This window comes from Aspergillus wentii (assembly GCF_001890725.1).
Source record: "Aspergillus wentii DTO 134E9 unplaced genomic scaffold ASPWEscaffold_5, whole genome shotgun sequence".
Classification (NCBI taxonomy): domain Eukaryota; kingdom Fungi; phylum Ascomycota; class Eurotiomycetes; order Eurotiales; family Aspergillaceae; genus Aspergillus; species Aspergillus wentii.
The window spans coordinates 1067676-1087568 of record NW_024467836.1 but is presented as its reverse complement, the minus strand read 5'-3'; the positions used below and the strand labels follow the sequence as shown (position 1 = coordinate 1087568).

General features: G+C 50.3%; 6 protein-coding genes across 6 annotated transcripts; 3 read left to right on the top strand and 3 right to left on the bottom strand.

Annotated features, from left to right (window-relative positions):
• Nucleotides 1-1263: 1263 nt before the first annotated feature.
• Nucleotides 1264-2269, bottom strand: ASPWEDRAFT_29251 (YoaK family protein; the record flags this gene model as incomplete). Its single annotated transcript, XM_040833245.1, has 2 exons — nt 1264-1898; nt 1945-2269. The coding sequence occupies 2 exons, from the start codon at nt 2267-2269 to the stop codon at nt 1264-1266; spliced, it is 960 nt and encodes a 319-aa protein (XP_040687753.1).
• A 2413-nt stretch (nt 2270-4682) lies between these two features.
• Nucleotides 4683-6335, bottom strand: ASPWEDRAFT_113392 (carboxylesterase/lipase family protein; the record flags this gene model as incomplete). Its single annotated transcript, XM_040828403.1, has 1 exon — nt 4683-6335. One exon carries the CDS (start codon nt 6333-6335, stop codon nt 4683-4685), a length of 1653 nt encoding a protein of 550 aa, XP_040687752.1.
• A 995-nt stretch (nt 6336-7330) lies between these two features.
• On the top strand, nt 7331-9211 carry ASPWEDRAFT_29249 (uncharacterized protein; the record flags this gene model as incomplete). The annotated part of the gene is made up of 4 exons (XM_040833244.1): nt 7331-8531; nt 8585-8650; nt 8698-8837; nt 8888-9211. The coding sequence occupies 4 exons, from the start codon at nt 7331-7333 to the stop codon at nt 9209-9211; spliced, it is 1731 nt and encodes a 576-aa protein (XP_040687751.1).
• Nucleotides 9212-9460: 249 nt separating this feature from the next.
• On the top strand, nt 9461-11861 carry ASPWEDRAFT_173507 (F-box protein; the record flags this gene model as incomplete). Its single annotated transcript, XM_040831080.1, has 5 exons — nt 9461-9666; nt 9728-10009; nt 10086-10316; nt 10654-11178; nt 11231-11861. 5 exons carry the CDS (start codon nt 9461-9463, stop codon nt 11859-11861), a joined length of 1875 nt encoding a protein of 624 aa, XP_040687750.1.
• Nucleotides 11862-12058: 197 nt separating this feature from the next.
• ASPWEDRAFT_157594 (t-SNARE syntaxin) lies at nt 12059-13778 on the bottom strand. Its single transcript, XM_040829732.1, has 4 exons — nt 13033-13778; nt 12801-12982; nt 12180-12752; nt 12059-12133 (listed from the first exon to the last, which is right to left on the bottom strand). Exons 1-4 carry the CDS (start codon nt 13283-13285, stop codon nt 12098-12100), a joined length of 1044 nt encoding a protein of 347 aa, XP_040687749.1. The 5' UTR covers nt 13286-13778; the 3' UTR covers nt 12059-12097.
• Nucleotides 13779-14162: 384 nt separating this feature from the next.
• Nucleotides 14163-19809, top strand: ASPWEDRAFT_173505 (uncharacterized protein; the record flags this gene model as incomplete). Its single annotated transcript, XM_040831079.1, has 5 exons — nt 14163-14203; nt 14266-16690; nt 16974-18294; nt 18350-18780; nt 18844-19809. 5 exons carry the CDS (start codon nt 14163-14165, stop codon nt 19807-19809), a joined length of 5184 nt encoding a protein of 1727 aa, XP_040687748.1.
• Nucleotides 19810-19893: the final 84 nt, after the last annotated feature.

Sequence of the window (19893 nt, the reverse complement as noted above, 5' to 3'; positions counted from 1 at the left end):
GCAGACAAAAAGAAAACCCACGGTATCACAAAGCCAGCGTCACTGCTAAGCACTAACTAGGCATTTAGACCTGCAGGGCCAGGAACCGAATTGCTGGAATGGAATGAAATGAGATCAGACGATCTGGCGATTATCATTTGTAATGGCTTCGTTGGGGGGTGTGTTTGATTGGCGGATTATTGCCAGGTTCGTGACGAACCTAGAACTTGTGGGCGTGGGATTTAGAAGGCTAAATTAACTTAGCTAATTGTCTTCAGGGATTGGGGAAAGTAAATGAGAGGATATAATTACTGTCGAGTTCAAGGGTCGTAAATTGCAACCGGTCAAACTTGTGTATAGTATTCCCTAAAATAACCGACCACATATCGCACTCAGCAGATTCGATAATAACAGCCACCCAAGCATTGTCTTACTCTTCCCGACACTGTATGAAGGCCGATTTGTTTTGGTGGTCGGTTCGACAACGACGGTGGCTCTGGGCTGCTTGTGACTGCACCGTACTGTACTGGTGAATTGACTGGAGACAGAGTATCGATTTATCTATACTTTGAAGATGTATATGTATATGTATTTTTATCTGTTGACAAAATAATAATTAGTGTCTATTAAAATTATGGGTTAAATCTGAGTGAAGGGGATGTCACGATCTCACCTAGCCCTAGCCTATTAGGGTTGATGCCTGAGGTAAATAATTAACAGATTCAAAATAGTAGTCTGTAGATCAGGTGTGCCTGAGTACCATTGTCGAATAGAGATGGCCTTCAAACAGAGTCGAAGGTGGACGATGGTAAAGAAAGATCCTCAGGGGGAGAAGACAGAAGGGAGAAGAAAGAAAACCAGTCACGGGCGATCACGGGGTATCAATCAGGCAGTCCAATTACTCAGTAACAGACGGGGTATTTCTTGAAAAAAAAACTTTGAAACCGACAGGTCAAATTGGCATAGAACCATTTCATATCTAAATATACTCTTCTTTCCTACATAGGAGTCTAGAATCCTACACCCGCAGTTGAGTCAGAAGTGCAGTGCATTGCATACGGGTCGAGATCTGGGCAGCGCGTGTTTTCTGTATTGAACTGGGATAATCCCTATTCGGCTTCCGATCCTTGTATGTACGTGGTTTGGGTATGGATACAGTGTGCTTCAAGTGATGGATGAATTGGAGGTATGTCGTGTCTAATCGTTCGCTAATCATCGCATTGCAACAAGCGCTTCACAAAACAATAACAAAAGCAAAAGTCAAAAAAGAAAGTGAAAGGAAAACTACTCAGTACCACTCTCCTCGTCACGCTTCCTCCTAATCGAGGCCTTGTCAACTCTCCACACGAAGAAGCTCAGCGTCATGGTCAACTTTATCGCCATCGCAAACCACAAACTACTCGCCAGTCCTGTTACCTTGGACAGTCCACCGGCTGTCATGGCACCCAGAAACAATGCCAAAAAAGCACCAATACGTCGGTTCCGCTTGGGGTTTGCCTTCCAGGGCCGGACGTAGAGCTTCGTATCAACCAGCAGGTCACATAGAAGAGTGGTGAGGACTACAGTAGGGATCTCATCAAAGGCCAGAATGCGCGAGGCAACAATCTGCCCTCCCGCCTGGAAGGCAAGGAGTGAGATGGGTAGGACTTGCATCCATTCTATTGGAGCTCGGGGGTTTTCGGGCTTAGGGCTGATGGTGCCGAGCTGGACGAGGATGGCAGCGGCTAGGATGGCAGCTGTTTGGATGGCAAAGGAAAGGATCACTGTTGAGCGTCTGAGGGGGTTGAGGAGTCGGGAGCCATGGATGAAGAAGAGATTGCTGGTGAGGAAAGTCGCTAGGGCGATGAGGGATTTCGCCCAGAGGTATTGGGGGTATTCTGGCTGTCCGGAGACACCCAAGGCAATGAAGACGGTGTTTCCTGGTTCGTCAGTATAGCTGCAGATATCTTATTTTGGAGAACATACCTGTTTGCATGCTGGAGAAACTCCCCCAGGCATTAAAGGAGAGACCGTCGACTAGACCACCGACAAAACCACACGCAATGAGGATGAGATCAGTCCGCTTAGGGTCTATCTCGGCAGCAAAGTATCGGAACAAGGCCGAGCGAGAGGAAAACTGCTCGGAGGTGGCCTGGTTCCCTGACAGGGAGACATCTGTGCTTCCCGCCACGGACCACTGGCCCCCCTCCTTGCGCTCATCGTTGAAACGCAGCTGAGAGGGAGGATCATGGGGCGCAGTGCCTTGGATTTGTTCGACAGGCGAGGGCTGATGGTGCCCTGGAATATGCATTTTGAAGAAGATCCAGACAGAAACACACAATAGAGATGCAACTCGTATAAGAAGATGGAGATAAGAGAATCAAGATCTTGGGTCTTGGGATTATAAAAGAAAGCTTCGGACTGGACCCGGGGAAATAGAGGGAGATGGTGTCATCCGGGACCGTTATCAGTGATCTGCAATGGGGGATTGCTTTGATTCTTGGGTGGGTTCATCTTGACCATCTTGGTCTTAGGTGGAGGTTTTATACCAAGACGTCTTTGCACCCAAGAGCTGGATAGAAGCGTGCCAAGGGGGCAGTCGGTAGATGGGAGTGAGCCCAACGGAACAACCCGACAGATGAAGAGAAACCAAGACGATATTCAGAGAGTGCAGTGTGATCTGACACGAACCCTCGCGCGGCCATGTTTTCTCTCCTTGTTACACTGCAGGGAAGACGAGAATGAACAGAGGGCGCGAGAGGGACAGATCGATGATACGGGCGGAAATGGACTCATCATCAGCGGCCGTAAAACCTCAGCTTGGCGGACCTTGGCGGGACCAGGAAGTCGTCACCGGCGGTTCATCTGGACTTTCCTGGGGATGATGGTGAAGGTGTGATGCTGACTGGAGGAGCGATGAGGATTGCAGATCGGTGGAGATGCCAAGGGAAGGCATTTCCGCCAGCGGACAAGAAGATAGGCGTGGCCGTTCTGACTGTCCCAAAGTGGCAGTGCTGAGGTTCTTGGAAGTGACGATGTCGGGATTGATCGGAGGGGTGGCAGTAGGCAATAGAATTATTTGGAATCTGAAGTCCGGGATGTCATGATGAATATTCTGTTCTGGATGGTTGGATGGTGAGGTTGAATGGAGATGGGAGAACCCCACAATCTCTCCACTATCCGTGCCTACCAGTGCCTCCTATCACCACTTCTATTTTCATCATATCGTCAATCGGCAGTGGAAGGAAGAGTTCCGACGCATCTGGACTCAAAAAGCTGGGTTCCATGGAAAAAACAAAGTTGGCCAAGAAGCGCGGCAAGCCATTATGTGCCATCTTTAATAACCTAATATGTCGTAGGGTTGGTATATTATAGCATCACTTGGTATAGTATTATACTATCTGATAAATAATATATTCTGTGCATAAGTAGGATAAATATCGTATTGTACTGATAGAATACTTTATTATCTGCTAAATAACATATCTAGTCTATTTCTACAGTATGTCTATCCGATAGGTAGCTAAGGTTTGTATTACTCCGACAGTACTCCATGTAACCAAGTATACCAATACCCTCACTTAACATATGTCATCTACACAGTAATTGCATCAGGAATCTCTATGCGCAACTAGTATTAACTCACATTTAACCAGACATCCCTCAGTCGTGGAAAAATCCATCAGGGTCAAGACAGTCTGCTGAACCCTGCTAAAACCAGTTTTATCTTCTGTCAGGCCTGCATGTTGTCTGTTCCCACATGGTGTCTCTCCGGTGCTGGGCTTCTCGGCGTCCCAGTGACACTTCGCTTGGGCCGTTGGGAAGTGTTTCTCCGCAACGGCATCGGCAGATGGTGGAAGAGAGTGGATCCAGGAGGAGAGTGGAGAGAATCTAGATATCTTAATACAGCCGATGTATTCAAGGAGAGATGAGGTGGCATCGTTTCGCTTGCTGTGATTGCCTACAGAGTATGCTCGATATGCTTCTAGTCTTCTAGTGTCTTCCGAGTCATTCTCAGCATCAAGACTCAAAAATTGGACGGCGCTAGAGGGCCGGTGTTTCAGCTGCAGATGAGATGCATCTTATATTATTCTCTATTATTCTGTTAGGATTATGTTAGGATTATGTACAGAGCATCCTACAAGTATTCAAATCGTGCACTCCGTAGAGATAGTGCAGGTGTATAGCCCACTAAAATAAACTCAACTAACAGCGCAGATCACTGATATACGGCCATATCAATTATCATCTCCGCAACACAGCCTCAATTCTCCAGATATCACTTTAGGCTGCACCCAATCCTCCTCCCTTGGCATTGTCCTTGAATTCTTTCATCAGTCTCAGATATCCAGATGATCAGCATCGCCAAGACGGTCAGGCAGAGTGGCTGGAATCCAATAGTCTGTTGAAACGGTTAAGATAAGGATACGAATGTTTGTCACGCCCATTATTCACCGGCTTATCTTCGGAGAGAATCTGTCAGATTCACTGTGGAGTTTTGGTCTCCGTTGTTTTGTTCTGATATCATCGTCTCTGTCTCTGTCTCTACTCTCTTCTCTCTCTGTCTGGCTGAGTCCACCAGTCAGATCAGTCGAGTTTTACAAGCAAGTCAAGTCCGTTGAATGCATCCTTACAGTACTCTACTAACTAATTCTTGGCTAAAAGATACCCTATACGGAATATCGAATTGCATCATCTAACACACTCTACTATACTACTATACACTACCACTCCTCCAGACTAGCCTCCCACTTCTCCAAAAAGCTGATGCGCTCGTCAGACTGGGACAGCGGTCCTGACCCCCACGAGTTCCCAAGCCACATAGTCTGCTTCGTCTCCTTGGACGGCGGGAAATAAACCAACCCCTCTCCGTTCGGGTCTCCCTTCTTGATAAAGTTGGCCCAGTACTGCGACATCTTGCGCTCGATCGCATAGTCGGTCGGCGTCCAGGTGACGTTGGAGTAGTCCGTATATGGGATGTTGTTGAAGACATACCACAGCTCAGACCCATGGTAGGCGCCTGAGCTGGGGTTCTCCGCGGGCGTGTGCGTAAAGTAGTACGTGTAGACGTTGCTCTTTGCACCCCCGGCTGCCCAGTCAAGGGCCCAGCGCCAGGTTCCGACCCGGCTCATGTCGCGGAAGAGCTCGTTGCTGTTGTCGTTGGCCTGGCTGGTGTTGGTGGCTGGGTAGAGGGTGAAGAACTCGCTGGCGTACGCGCCAAACATCTCTGTGTAGTCGGTCTTGTAGGAGGAGACGGTCAGGCCCGGGTCGGTGCTGGCGCCGGACTCGTCCTTGTTGTTTCCGGTGAGGATGGGGATGTCGGCGTGGTCGTTGAGACTCAGGGCCTCGCCGTAGCTGTGTGTCAGGACGTAGCCGTCAATGACGGGTCGCCACAGTGGAGGCTCCATGAACTGGGTGGTGAGGTTTTCAAACTGCGTTCCTTCAAAGGTGGTGTCGCTCAACGAGTCGTACTCCAACAGAGCATCCATGGAGACGTTACGCAGTTGAGCAAGAGAAGTGACGTTCATCTTCTTCAGAAAGTCCACGCCCTCAGCTTCAGCAGCAGCCTTGGTACGGTAACTGGTGGCTGCACTGCCAGTCTCTGGATCATGGGGACCACGGGCACCACTTTCAGCAATGATGCCGTGAGCAAGACCCTTTGCAAGAGGACTCCACATCACATCCAGCGCACTGGCAGAACCCGCCGACTGGCCACCAACGGTGACCTGGTCGGGGTTTCCACCAAAGTGAGCAATGTTATCCTGCACCCACTTGAGGGCAAACTGCTGATCCAAGATTCCATAGTTTCCAGAGCTGTTATGTCCCGACTCCGCGGATAGACCAGGGTGCGCCAGGAAACCGAATGGACCGAGACGGTAGTTGAGCGTCACCACGATGATATCCTTGCTTGCGAGACCGGAGCCGTCGTACGTCATGACATCGCCAGAGCCACCCGTGAAGCGACCACCATAGATCCAGACATACACGGGCAGTTTCTTGGACGAAAGATCTGATGTGTCGTTGTATGTGGGCGTCCACACGTTGAGGAAAAGACAATCCTCGCTGGAGGTGTTGGAGGCGATGTTGAAGATACCGGCCGAGGAGGAGGTTGTCTGGGCGCACTGCGGTCCAAAGGTGTCTGCCTTGAAGACACCAGACCAAGGCTTCGCTGTAGTTGGAGGTGTCCATCGCTTGGAACCGGTTGGTGGTGCGGCAAAGGGAATGCCTCTATACACGGTGATTCCATCGCGGTAAGGCGATGCGATTCCCTGCACGTTTCCCTGCGTGGTGTTGACGATGGGGTATTGAGACGATCGAGCGATCGGGTTAGCTGAAGCCCCAGCCAAAAGGCCGGTAAGGAGAGACAGATACAACATTTGAATTAACTTGAATTAACGAAGGACTGATGTTGATGTCATTAAAGTCAGGATACGCAGGATTTAAATACCTGCCTTAATGGAGTCCATTTTCGGATATAGATCCAGAATCTTCAGACCACGCAATGCGCAACGCAATAAACCAGAATCCAGACGAATCGCATCGTTAACACCGAGAATGCATATTGTTCCAGAATGAAGATATTCCAGGGGCCTCGGGGATCGCCAGAATCTACTACCGCATGCGGACAGTCAATCCGAATGTCAATCTGAATCAATCAGATAAACAATTCTCGCCGCGTTTTCTTCAGAAAGCCGGAGGATAGTAAAATTCCGTGGCCAAAGGGTTGCTCGGAGATATTATTCTGCTATTTGTTTCTATTTGGAGAGTCATATTTAGTGTTATATTTAGTGCTGACAGATGTGTTTCAAGGTTGATGTTTGGGATAGCAGCGCTGACCGTTTCAGGATCTATTCTCGACTTCATGTAAGTCTGAATGCGACCTGCCTAAGCAGTAGTCTATCCTTTAATTATTTATATTATAAAATTGTCGGATTCCAGGTTAGATCGTGCTGAATTTTGGATCTCGAGTCAGTCAAGTAAGACTCCTACATTGACTATGTGATATCTGACTAAGGCGAGATGAATAGCTTCATGTACAATGCAACCACTTCAGATCAAGATCACCGCTTCTATCAATCCATATCATTATGATCTTGAATATCTTTTATACTCTACACAACGTTTTAATCAACAGAGTAGGAACTGTTGTTAAGCTCAAATACTCCAACCTATCATGATTATACACAGCCCCATCATCTGTCAGATCAGCCTGACTGTGTCTTCCCTGGGCAGTGTATAGCATCTGTTTCATGCCGTGAGATTTTTGATGAAATAACAATCCTCCTCGAGTATCTCCTCTATAAAGAAGAGACATGCATCCTCTCAATGGCTCCAGACCATCAACCACTCTCGTTCAGCACCAACCTCCAAGATGAACCGTCTCTACTGGCTCTTCCTTGCCGGCTTCGCCCAGCAATGTCTGTCTCTTACGCTCCGTGAAATCGCTCCTCCTCAGGATACGCCTCACCTTCTCACCAGAAGCGATGGAGGCTGGGACAACAATTGGCCTGGCGATCTCTCCGACCCGGACCACTATAACCACCCCGCCTGCAACACCACCCTCGCCCCCAGACAGGTCGAGTCGTTCTACTGGGGTGGTGTCACCGACCAGGGCCGTGCTGCCATCGCCAACTTCACCGTCACCGGCAATGGACACAGCGGACACCTCCTCTCCATGGAGAAGTTCCGCAATCTGCTCAGCTCCGTGCAGTGCACCAACAACACCATGACTGTCGGATTCAAGGACCAGCAGATCTATGACTGGTCGAAAGAGGCCTGGGGAACCAACCACACCTTTACCGTCGTCGCTGGAGCCGGCGACTGTGGATGGAACGAGAACCGTCTTCCTTTTGTCGTCTCCCGGGTGCAGTTTGGCGCTAACAAGATGGCAAGATTGATCGGTCGCCCTTCAAACTGGGAGGCTGTTGCGAGCGACTACGAGCTCTCCGTCGGTGGTCCTCCCCCTGCTGGCCAGGGACGGTCTCTGCTGAACCGACGGAACTGGAGTCCTTCGTTCAGCCTTGACTTTGACCGTGACCTTCCGCTCGATAGCTATACCATCCCCAACGACAAGATCGACATCACCATCGACTGCGATGACTGTGGAACCAAGGGATCGTTCGACTTTGACTTTCACATCAAGACCAAGTTTGGCGCTATCCCCGAGTCCGCCACGATGAGCATTACCCCCGACGACGTCTCGTTCAGCATCACGCCCCGTCTCTCCGTCAGCGGTACCTTGAAGGGGGAAATGAAAAATGAGAAGGTCCTCGCCCGTATCCCGGTCGAGGGTATTTCCATCCCCGGTGGCATTCTCAACCTCGGCCCCCAGATCGTCTTCAGCTTGGGATACAAGCTCAATGATATCGATGGGGAGGGGACCGTCTCTGCCGGTGTGGCGCTTGATCTCAAGGATTCCGCCTCGATCGATGTGGATTTCTTCGATCCCAATATCACTGCAACAGGATGGAAGCCTAAGGTTTCTCCTATCCCGGTGGCTATCGATTCGGAAATTGATGGTGAATTTGAGATCTACGCAAAGGCTGCCCTTCAGTTATCTGCTGAGGTCGTTAGTAAGTATACCTTATTCTTCTTCTTGTCGAATAGTCCACTGACTTCTATCTAGAAAAGGGATACGAGGTCAATGTCAACGTGGAGCCTTTTGTCGGAGCAAATCTCAATGCTCTTCAATGTACGTATCCCATGCATACAGGTATATATCGATACTAACTCAAGCAGCACTGTCGGGCGCCTGTCCAGACGACGAGGACAAGAAGCAATTCGGAGTTGAGATCGACCCAGACTTTGGTGCCACTATCAATGCCGAGCTCGCAAAGGCAAAGAAGGCAGCTGATCCCATCGTCTCAACCCAGCTTGCTGTAAGTAGTTGTCTTCTGTCTTTTATACACACTGTTAACACAGTACATAGGAAACCACCGTATCTACCGGCTCTACATGCGTCCCCTTTGGCGCCGCTGCTACTTCATCCCGCGTAGCTGGTGGTGGTGGCGGCGGTGGTGGTCACCATGCATCATCCAGCTATCACAGGCCTTCTTCGATCCGTGCCAGCGCAACTGCCACTCCCACTGGATCCGCTGACGCTGGACATGTCACCCCTACCGCATCGACTGGCACTACAGCTACTGGCACTGCTCACAAGACCTCGACTGCAACTGATGATAGCTCTTCGGCTGAGGAGACTGGCACCCATACTACCACGGCCGAGTCTTCGAAGAAGACCAAGTCTCACTAGATATCGCTGGTCGATTCTCTCTATCGCTGGTCGATATTTGGTGTTTGGGTTGTAATTTATGGGTGGCTGCTTTGAATTTTAATAGATGATAGAAATGTTGTTCAATATGATTCACTGGTTGGATTTATTCTTTTCTTGTTGACTTGCTCTACCAAAGACTTTCACCCTGTGACCCTCATCGACTTACAGCATTCCCCCTTGCTCACCTTGTAAACATCCCACCACTCCTCCTCTCCAGATTCACTCACCATGGACGCCCCCACCGACGAGAAATTCCCCAACGGAAGCCTTCTCAAAAGACTAGAAGGCAGCAAAATCACCATCAACTCACACACTTTCCACCTGAAATCGATTCTATCCGAATACGTCGAAGTGTGCTTCTGTGAACGACGGGCTGAGTTCCAAGCCGAAGATGTAAGAACCAGAGAGACAGTCCGTCTTGATTTCCGAGTCGAGTATGTCTTCCATCTCGTCTCTCCCTCTATATAAAGCATAGCAAGAATACTAACGATATAGAATCCCCCCCCTCCCCGACCAACCCCCCACAGTCCACCACCGCGCAATCCAACTCTTCAACAATGAAAGCAACACATTCAAAGACCTCTCTCCCTCCGGCCACACAGCAGCGTACATCACGCATGCGGAAATGACACAGGACGAGAATTATGAATACCCCGGTGGCTATCTGAATGTGTTGGCGCTGGGCTGGTACCCGGACGTGGATTTTGACGAAGCGATTTTGGATATTCCGCGAACTGAGATGGAGGGGATTAAGAGACAGTTTGTGGAGATGTTTTCGTGAGTCTTGCTCCCCCTGCCTTTGTCTTTTTGGTTTGATTGGGTGCTGATGGTGGTGGTGGTGGTGGTGATGTAGATCTTTCTACGAAGCAGGCTATGAATATCTCGGTATCCCGTGCATGTACAAATACGACCCCGAGAAGAAGATCGTCTACGCATCCATCATTGAAATGTTCGATACGATCGACTGCGTTGAATCTTTCTACCCGCTTGACGCACCGTCCACGTATAATCTGAGGAATCTGCTAGCCTATGTTGCGGAGAATACGGGGAAGAATGTGGTCGATGAGGAAGATGAATATATGCGGTATGATGCAGATTGGTGGGTTTGAGCATCGATCTCATCATATCATATTGGGTATAGATAGCATGCTTTCTATCTATTCAAAATAATAATTTTGAATTAATCTCGGTTAGTGGATGTGACAGATGTGGCTGAATAATCATCGTCATAAATAAAGTCTACCAACGCAGATTTAAAAACACGAAGATTTTTCCCATCGCCATCATCATGTCTGAATCATGAGTCCTGTTATTGAGCGGCTCCGTTCCGTTGTTCAAAGAGTCAGACATAGAAAATCAAGAGCGTCGTCGGTCTTCCCATCTCACTATACAGATCACAGCTGATGAATGAATGCATCTAGACATCCCCAACCCAATTGGGAAAAAATCCCATCCGCAATCTTAATTCACATCCTGGCTCAGTGCGACTTGTTCGATATCTACGCTCTCTCTCTAACATGCCATCTGCTGCATCGGCAAATCACCAAGCACGAATATGCCATTGCCAAGGAATATCTTCATCGACGACAACAGCAGCGTCAAGATGAACACGACAACGACCCCCCACCGTTGATTGAAGATCTTCTCTCCCCAGGCGACGACCTCACCTTCATCTCGTATCTGTTCCCGCCCCCTCCACCGCATTACGTGAACGGGGCCAGCCTTCGAGATGACCAACCCGAGTATTCATTCGCGTATCTGGCGGATTTAAACCGCTGCTGGACAACGTGTATCAAGCTATCTTATTATCTAGCTGAACATACAGTCCGGCATCATCTTGAGACGGATGCTACCGCGAGGACATCGTGGGCGTCGTCGAAGACGGAAAAGGAGTTTGCGTATAGTAAGGGTGTTGAGTTGCTCCAGGCGAAACTGTTACATCCTATGTATGTCCTCCCTGTCCTCTTAACAAGGCTGTCAATTTAACAGGACATGCAGGGCATATCTCATCTTCTTTCTCGAAACAAACGCATCCATGACACCCCCACCCTCATCTCCATCCACCAGCAACCATGCACAAGCACAGGAAACCCCCATCCAAACCCAACAATCCATCCTCCAACAATGCCCCTTTACAAACCCGCACATCCTCCTCTCAACACATCACTGCATGCGCCATTTAACAAAAATCGTCCGCCACCTCATGGCCCCGGAAATCTCCTACGCCTCGACCGAGAACTGGCTCAGTCTGCTCCTGACCACGTCGACGCTCGAGCGGATTCTAGGGTTTTTCACGGCTATTGCGGAGGATGAGGTGTGTGAGGAGCAGACTGGGCATGGACATGGACATGGGCATGCACATACGCACACCTGGTCCCGTCGGATGGAATTCATGTGGCAGATGCGTGGAGATTGGGACGAGGTTATGGCTGATGTTGGAGATGGGATTGGGGAGAGGATTGCGGCTATGCCTGGGTTGAGGGAGGTTTGGTTTGAGGCTGCTGAAAGGGAGATTCAGGATAGAGGGCTTGTTCCGCATGATTGTGAGGATGTGGTTCCTATTCTTCATGGGTCGGTGGTTGTTTTGAACTGTGATTATTGTGAGCAGGAGGGTGTTTGTTCGCAATAGCTTCTATGATGAGACGAGATATGATATATGATATATGATATGACGTCGAATATGCAGATCTATTAATCATATTTACTTCACTAATCAACAAACAAACCAATATAATCAATCTCAACTCTAGCTATGCCAATTAAAAATGCCGAAAGCTGAAATGCACCTGGAATACGAAGCCTGCATAATCCATCAAGCATCAAAGCCATTCAATAATAATACATTAGAAGAGAAGGTGGGCGTGTCTATCCTGATATCAACACCCAGAGAAGGAAGAAAATCTGCAATCGTTAGACGTGTACGCGAAAAGCTGTAGAGGACACTCACCATCAAAACTCCAAACATCTTAGCAACAAGCCACCGGTTTCCAGATACCCTGGTCCAGTATTTCATTAATTCTCGTTGTGCACCTTGCACATTGTCCACCACATCTTCTGTATTCGCATCGATCCGCTGGATCATTTCCGACTGCTCGCTGACCATCTGTGCCAGCTGCCCGAAAATACCACCCAACTCGCTGATCGTCCTTTCAATCGCATCAATCGCCTCTCCTCGGGCATTGATGTACGAGTTGCTCGACTGAGCCTCCTCCATGACCAATAATTGTTGGTCCGTCTGCATCGATGGCCCTCCAAGAGGGGATGGATTCGAGGGCTCGAGAGTCAGGAGATCCGAAGAACCACCCTGAAATCCCGGTTGTGGCGTTCTTCTTCCAGATGGGTTGTATAAGGGAGAGTCTGACCGCTGCGTATCGAGGGCCGTTTGAGACTTGGACGATACTGATGAGACAAAGTTCTCGGTTCTGGATCGCGACGCTTGAATGTTCTTTGTTCGAACTTCCAAAACGTCTTTGAAATTTGCGCCGACATCTGCGAGTTTTCCTTGCAACATAACGACAACCTGAAACATATTAGCAATGTATCGAAATTATCCAATCATCCATCATACATTGTCATTATGTTCTCCCTCTTGGTCGGCCTTTGATCGATTCAACTTGGGGTGTTGCGATAGTGTCAGTGCTTGCAGCGAGGCAATCTGTTGGTTCAACGATGCAAGGTCTTGCTTGATGACATAGGTCAATTCAGAGATTTCAACAGGCCTGTCATCGAAGAGGGTCTTTCGCTTGGCCACTACCATAAATTAGCAATGTTCCGACCGATAAAATTGAGTCTATACCCACATTCAGCCAGTCGCTGCAACTTCGCCATGGTCGCAGTAATACCCCGTCCAATCTCCGCCGCCCGCTTGGCAAACTCCGACCTAGCTCTCTTGCCATCTTGCGCTCCATCAGCATACCCATTGGCCTGTCTCCGCTGGGCATCCGACAGCAGCGCCTGGCGCTGCGATCCTTTCGAAGTGTTGATGCGCTTCTTGGCCTGGCCCAAGATGGCCTGGAATTCAGTCGTGCGATCCTGAATCGACGGGCCCGTCATTTTGCGATTTGGTGGAATGTGATTTGAGATAGGAAATATGATAATGCGATAAAAGAAACGGTCGTCAAGACTTGGGATAACGTATCAAATTAATCGGTATGTCGTATTAGGATTTCGATTCGACTGCTCTGAGGTCGGTCTAATCGATAAGGAGAGAAGGCAGAAGGCAAATGTAGACGTGTCCGTTCGTCGGAAGCCGTGTAACGAAAAATCAAAACGAGCGGATTAAGAAAGTGATACAGGCTCAATCAGGGAGCTATCAATAGCGCCCATGCCACTCCAATTTTCAAGGGTCTGGATTCGTCGTCAACATCACAGGGGAAGAAGAGTTGCTTGAAACCGTGCTTTTCTGGGGCAGGTGGAGGGGATTCGTCCTCGCTCCCAAAAAGGACTAGCCTGGGGCGGTGCCACGTGATGCCCTCGCCACCGCCTGCCTCCCCCAGCCACACTTACTGCAAGCGGCAATTCAGGGGAATCGATCGGATCAGAGACACAGACAGACAGACAGTCACAAGGGAAAAAAAGGCCCGAAGAAACGTCTCGTTCGTTGTGTTTATCTTCTAATAATATCCAGTGTACTCATGTAATAATATCCCCTAATCATCTGCTCTACACGGCCTTGTTGGGTTGTCGCCATTCATTCCCACCCACGTCATCACTGTGAAACATCCCCTCTTGATCGTCATTTACGAGCATTTACGGGGCTGCCTGCTAGTTACGCGAACGGCCGGCACTCCGACTCCTAGTTCATCATTTTTTATAAAACCCGCGTTGTTTTAAGATCACGTTCAAAAGTTGACGTGCCGATCAATATTGCATCCTCGTGGGTTTACCTTCGTTGTCGAGTGTATACGCTCGATCAACACCGCTGCCAGTGATGGCTCAATTCCGCCCGTACGAACCAGAGCTTGAAAAACTGTAAGGCATCAACACGTTTCCAGACTTATGCAGGTGCTGACGGTTACTTCGTTCTCCTACAGCTCTTCCCCTGGTTCCAATAGCCCGTTGACTCCAGGTCCCCGTGGCGGAACCCCCCTCTCGTTCCAAACAAATGTCAATCGGGCAAAAACACGACGTTGGGTAGAAGCGAAAAAGGTTTCATACGATGGTGACGATTGGGGAGACGATGAATATGACGAATACGACGTTAAGGAGCAGGAGCCTGCTCCTCCATTGATGCATCTGAATCCGAGAACAAACACCTCGCCTGCCATGATGGATCGTTCACGATCAATGGATAATGTCGCTACGCTTGGACCTGACGGATGGAAGGGAGCTCGCAGCATATCCGCGGATGGCACAACAGCAGCAGAACTTCCCATGGCGAATAAGGGTCCCCAAGGACCCCCGGGCTCCAGTCGGGTTCCGATTGTACGTCCAGCCAATATTTATCAACGGATGCGAGATGAGAGAGCAGAACGACGACATTCCCGAACTGATACTTCTATGCCTGGTCCTCCGAACGAGTATTTCCCAATTGTGGGTCGATCCAGCACTGATCCCGTCTCTCAGAACTTACCGGGAGATGAAACTGCGGCTGCGGCTGGGAGCGATCATCATGAACTCCACATGTCCCGGGAACCTGTGGCGAAGGCAGATAATGAGGAGGAACCCCAGGACTCGACCACTTCTACAACTACGCAAAACACCCCGGTTATCAAATTGCCAGAAGTTGACCGAGTGTCTGGCTTTGGCACAGACTTCTTAGCGTCGAGCCCCGATAATCAGACTAGCCAGAGCCCCGAGTCCCAGAAACCTCAGTTGCAACATAACCCTTCGCTCGGCTTTCGCTCAGCAGTCCATCAGGCTTTCGATGTTCCAGAGACTCCTAGCTCTGCCGTGGACAGTGTTGTGCGGTCGAATAGTGACAGCACATCTGGGGTCAGCCCAATAATAGCAAACCGCGGTTTTAACGAAGAGAAAACCCCCACGATTACAGAAGAGCCTGAGGCCGCAACTCCCCCGACCTCAGAACGGAATAGCATCGTGTTCAAGCCTGGTCATCGCCGAGACTTGAGCCTTCCCAGCCCAGGTAACAGCCCTTCGAGAAAACCTATAGTCACCAGCGAGCAAACCCCTCCATCCGCATTGGCACAGGTGTCTTCGGTGGACCCGTCAGATATTCATTCGTCCGAGCAAATACCCCCAAATATGCCCACAAAAGACATACCACCGCTCAGGGTCAGCAGCCCAGTGACGGGTGGGAATGCATCTAGCGAACTTCCAGTACTTATCCCCTCGATGAGCACCGACAACTCACCCCAGGACACCGAAAGTGACCGGTTGAGAAAGGAGATCATCCGATCCTTGAGCCGCGAGAATACCCCATCCGATGAACCAGAACCGGATGGGTCACGACCACAGACTCGTCGAGAAGACAGTCTCATTCCTAGTGAATACGAACGCTACTGGAATGAAGAGGCAAGCCTCAGCCCTAATGACCAGCCGAGGCCCTCAATCCCCGAATACAATCCTCAGCCACCTTCGCGGGGCTTATATTCTAGCGACTCGCATGTTTCTTCTCCTCTAGCAACAGGGCAGGACTCGCGACCTAAATTGAAGAAGCGGTTTTCATGGGAGTCGTCGACTTCTTCATCTGACGAACCTACGCCTACAGCGGGATTGGACTTATTACAAAGTACAACATCGCTTGGGCCGAGTCCTCTTCCTGACAACAGTACATCTCAGTTGGGTACAGAGACAGAGACCGGTGATGTTCCAAAGGCACCTACAGGGGCGGAACAAGGGGAAGTAGAGAAGCCCGAAAAGCCTAAACTTACCATCATCCCCCCGTCTACCGGGGATAACAACAGCATCATTTCAGGCCAACATCTCCCTGAAGTCTACAATGGCCAACCTGTGCGCGGTCCCGAAGGTGGCAACTCCCCGTCAAATATCCAGCACGCTCCATCTCCTGTACGCGCGCTCCCAGGCCCTCCCGGGCAGACTCTGTTGGGCTTCCGCGACATCCTCGGAATTAAGTCCTCTGATGAGCGAGTAAAGGCTTTCAATCGAACCAGAGACCAATTTGGAAAGATTGATACTGGTCTAAACAACTGGATTCAAGTGACCGTTCATGATCACCCTGAGCATATGGATCTTGTTGAGAAGAGCCAGAAAGGTGGAGCTGGTGGCCCCAGATTGGCAGTAACCAAAAGCAAATTCCCCAAGCTGCCATCTCTTGGCAACTTTGGTACATCGCATCAAGAAGGCTCTCCCACTGGTCACGGCCATGTCCGACGATCTTCGGCTCCTCTTGGTGCTATGATGCACAAGCAACAAGTGGAACAGCGAGGTAAAGACCTTTTGCACACTGCAGGAGTCCTCGGCGGCAAGGCAGGCGAAGCAGCCAAGGGATTCTTTGCTAGAGGCCGAAGTAAGCTCAAAGCTGGAGGGAACGACAAGGTAGAGCCTTAATTTCATTAATGGACATATTTCTTTTTTAATAGGCGCATGGGAAGCGGGTGGTATTATCATATTTCCTGTCATCCCATCGCTGCAACTGTTGTGTTCCTGTCTTTTCTTATTGGTTTCTTTTTTTCTGGGCCACGCGATTTTTTGATACCATGGTGTAAATGAACATAACTTTCGGAATTTGACATGATCAATGCCTTTTGTCTCTTGCTCTTGGATTATCTGCATAACTATTTCTGGTTTAATTGCCTCTAATTTGGTAATGTTGCTGTAGGATTCTGAATCGACGCATAGTCGCTACAAAAACTTGCCCTCTATATTTCCCAGCAGGGAGACTCGCGGTCGATCCTCAGAGCGACCATCTGGTTACTTTGGAAGTTTGCCCGTGAGGATGAAAAACTCGCGGAATGTCGACACGCCCACTCGATTCAGTCTGGATTCAAACCGAAAAATGCCAGGTGCGCCTGAGCACCTTGCACCCGGGCATCGAGGCTCCATTCGCAACTCGAAAGCCACAAGTGCAGATGATGTTACACAGTGGCGGGCCATTGACAGAAAAGGCAAGGCTGTGGACAAGATGCATCGACAGCCGTCCTTATCTACGGACGCAATCCCACACTTCAGCAGGATGCCAGAAGGAAGTCAAGAGCAACAAGCACATATGGATCGTGGCAGTTACGCGCTAGATTTGGAGCGAGAGATTGTCAAGGCCCTGCGCCTCGATGAGGAAGACCCAAGTGAGCTGCGAAAGCCTGCAAGTCTCGCATCTCTTCGTCCAACATCTGCACTCCAGGGGCCTGGAAACCCGGCAAATGCATCGAGATTGCCAATTGATAATGCACGAAGTACTGTATCCACTGCAGATGCTTCTTCGCATAAATCTGACAGATTCGTGGCGACACAAAACGATGGAACGGCGCACGTTGAACACCAAAACTCGCGATTGACCGATTCGACTCTTCGAGCCCTAGAATCAGGTACCAATTCCAAATCTGTTTCAGGAGGACAGCGTCAGATTTTGGAGCATCAGCATTTGGATTTTCCAGGACCTGCCGATCAGGCTGATTCAAGCAGCACAGCCTTATGCGGCGCGACGGGGCTGAAAACCACGAATCCCATTCGCTTAACCCTCAACGACGGAGCACCGCTAATGACCCCAGTCGAAGAAGCAAGTGAGCAGAGTCCAGGATCAATTCATGGGGCCTGCAACCTCACGAACGCTTCTAAATGCGGTGATTGCAGAGCCGAGCAGGCACCGAGTATCAGGTCGCACCGTTCGCCAGGAACCACCACCGAAGAACAAGTCCACGATGCCCCAGTAGTCTCTAACAAGTCGAGTCATTCAGCAATGCGGCCATTCAACGAATCGACACAGTCATCTGCCCGAGATGCTAATCTCCCCAAGGCCCGTGATTTTCAAACGGACAACATTGCCGGATCACCGTACGCGCCCTTGGGAGAACAGAGCCACCATCGACAGGGCTCTGGTGCCCCACTCCAACTACACCAGATGCCATCGGTCTCATCATTGGGGGCGCAAGATGGTAGTATAGGGCGGCAGTACTATCAGAATTTAAACCTTGCATGGGGGCTTGGTAGGTACTCGCATAGACTACTACAGCGGACGCATGCTGATCGATAATTATAAAGGCGAACGAAACTATTCGGCAGTATCGCTGCCATCAGACTATAATAGCGAAGGTCATTATCGTTCCCTCAGTGATCCACCAAGGTCGATGGATGGTGCCCTTGCGCCTGGCCATGGTGGAGCATCAGTCAGTGAGCCCGGATCAGTACATGGCCGTCAAAGCCCATTGCGAAACGAAGCCGGCAACTCAACCGGCACGAGAAGCAGTTTTCACGATATCCTGAGTCAACCCAACTCTGACAGCGTCGATAGCACTAAGGTCAACCCAGCCACGTCAGGCCATGATTTGAGCGACGCGGCGGCGTGGGGGCCGTTCGAGCAGGGATACTCGGCGCATAAGAGGGCGTCAGCAATGAGGAAGCTAAGGATGGTCGGAAAACTGCCTCAGCTGTCGCGGGCTGTGCCTCACAGGCGGGCCTTTAGCCGGTTCAGCGTATGTCTATTTATTATATCCATTTTCTCTCTGGGATGGACTTCATTCCTAACCATCGTCCAGGGACTCTTTGGTCGTACAAATAATGCCCAGATCCCAACCAACCCGCCCCAGCCCCGCGTCTTTGACCTCCAACACCAACACCAACAATCCTCGGCGTCAGCCCTGACGCTGCAAACCGATAGGCCCCGATCGCGTGAGAATCGTTCCTCCGAGCATCTCCCTTCATTCCGCGGATTGCCTCCACCGCCGCAAGGCTACTACGCTCCTGAATCCTACGACGCCTTTATCGGCGGCCATAAGTTGACGGGCCAGCGCCAAAAGATCATCACTGCCAGCAACAGCAGCATCCCCGAAAACTCTCCAAATACAAATATCAATAACACTCAAAACGACACCATGTCCTCCCGTCTCTACTCCTACCAACCAACCCCCTCCCAACCCATCATCCCCTATCGATATTCCGCCTCCTCCCTCCCGCACACTCCACCCTCTCGTCGAGAAAGTGAAACCTCCCGCGGTCGCTCCAGCGGCCGGACCTACGCCCAGGATCTCCACCTCCGCTCCCGAAGCCCAAAGAACTTTCCCCCTTCCCCAGAGGAAAAAACAATGTCCAGCACCGACCTCTCAGACCCTGCATACCATCTCGGCATCTTCCGCTCAAATCCTCGCACAAGTCGTCTCGGCGATCAGGAATTACCCTGGAAGATAACTATCCCCGGCGAGGCGGAGGAGCGCGCGGCGGCCTCCTCGTCTCGTTACGGTGGTGTGGGTGGTGACTACCAGTATGGTCTGGACATGTCGCGACCGCACCGAGGATCCGCGCCCGCGATGCCCATGCCTCTTGTCACTGAGGATGTGGTGAGCAGTAGTAACCACCCTCATCGGGGCCAGGGACGAGCGATTAATTCCGTCCGATCGCCTGTTGAGTTACCGGCGGACGACTCGAGCGAAGAGATTGTCATGTCCAGCACTGCGTATCCCGGTCAGGAATGGAGGCCGCTGGGCTTGTCCGAATGGCAATATTAGAATTCACTAGATACCCTGATTTTTGTTGTTTTGTCTGATTTTTTTCTGTTTGTTCTGTTGAAGCATTGCGTTGGAGCGACATGC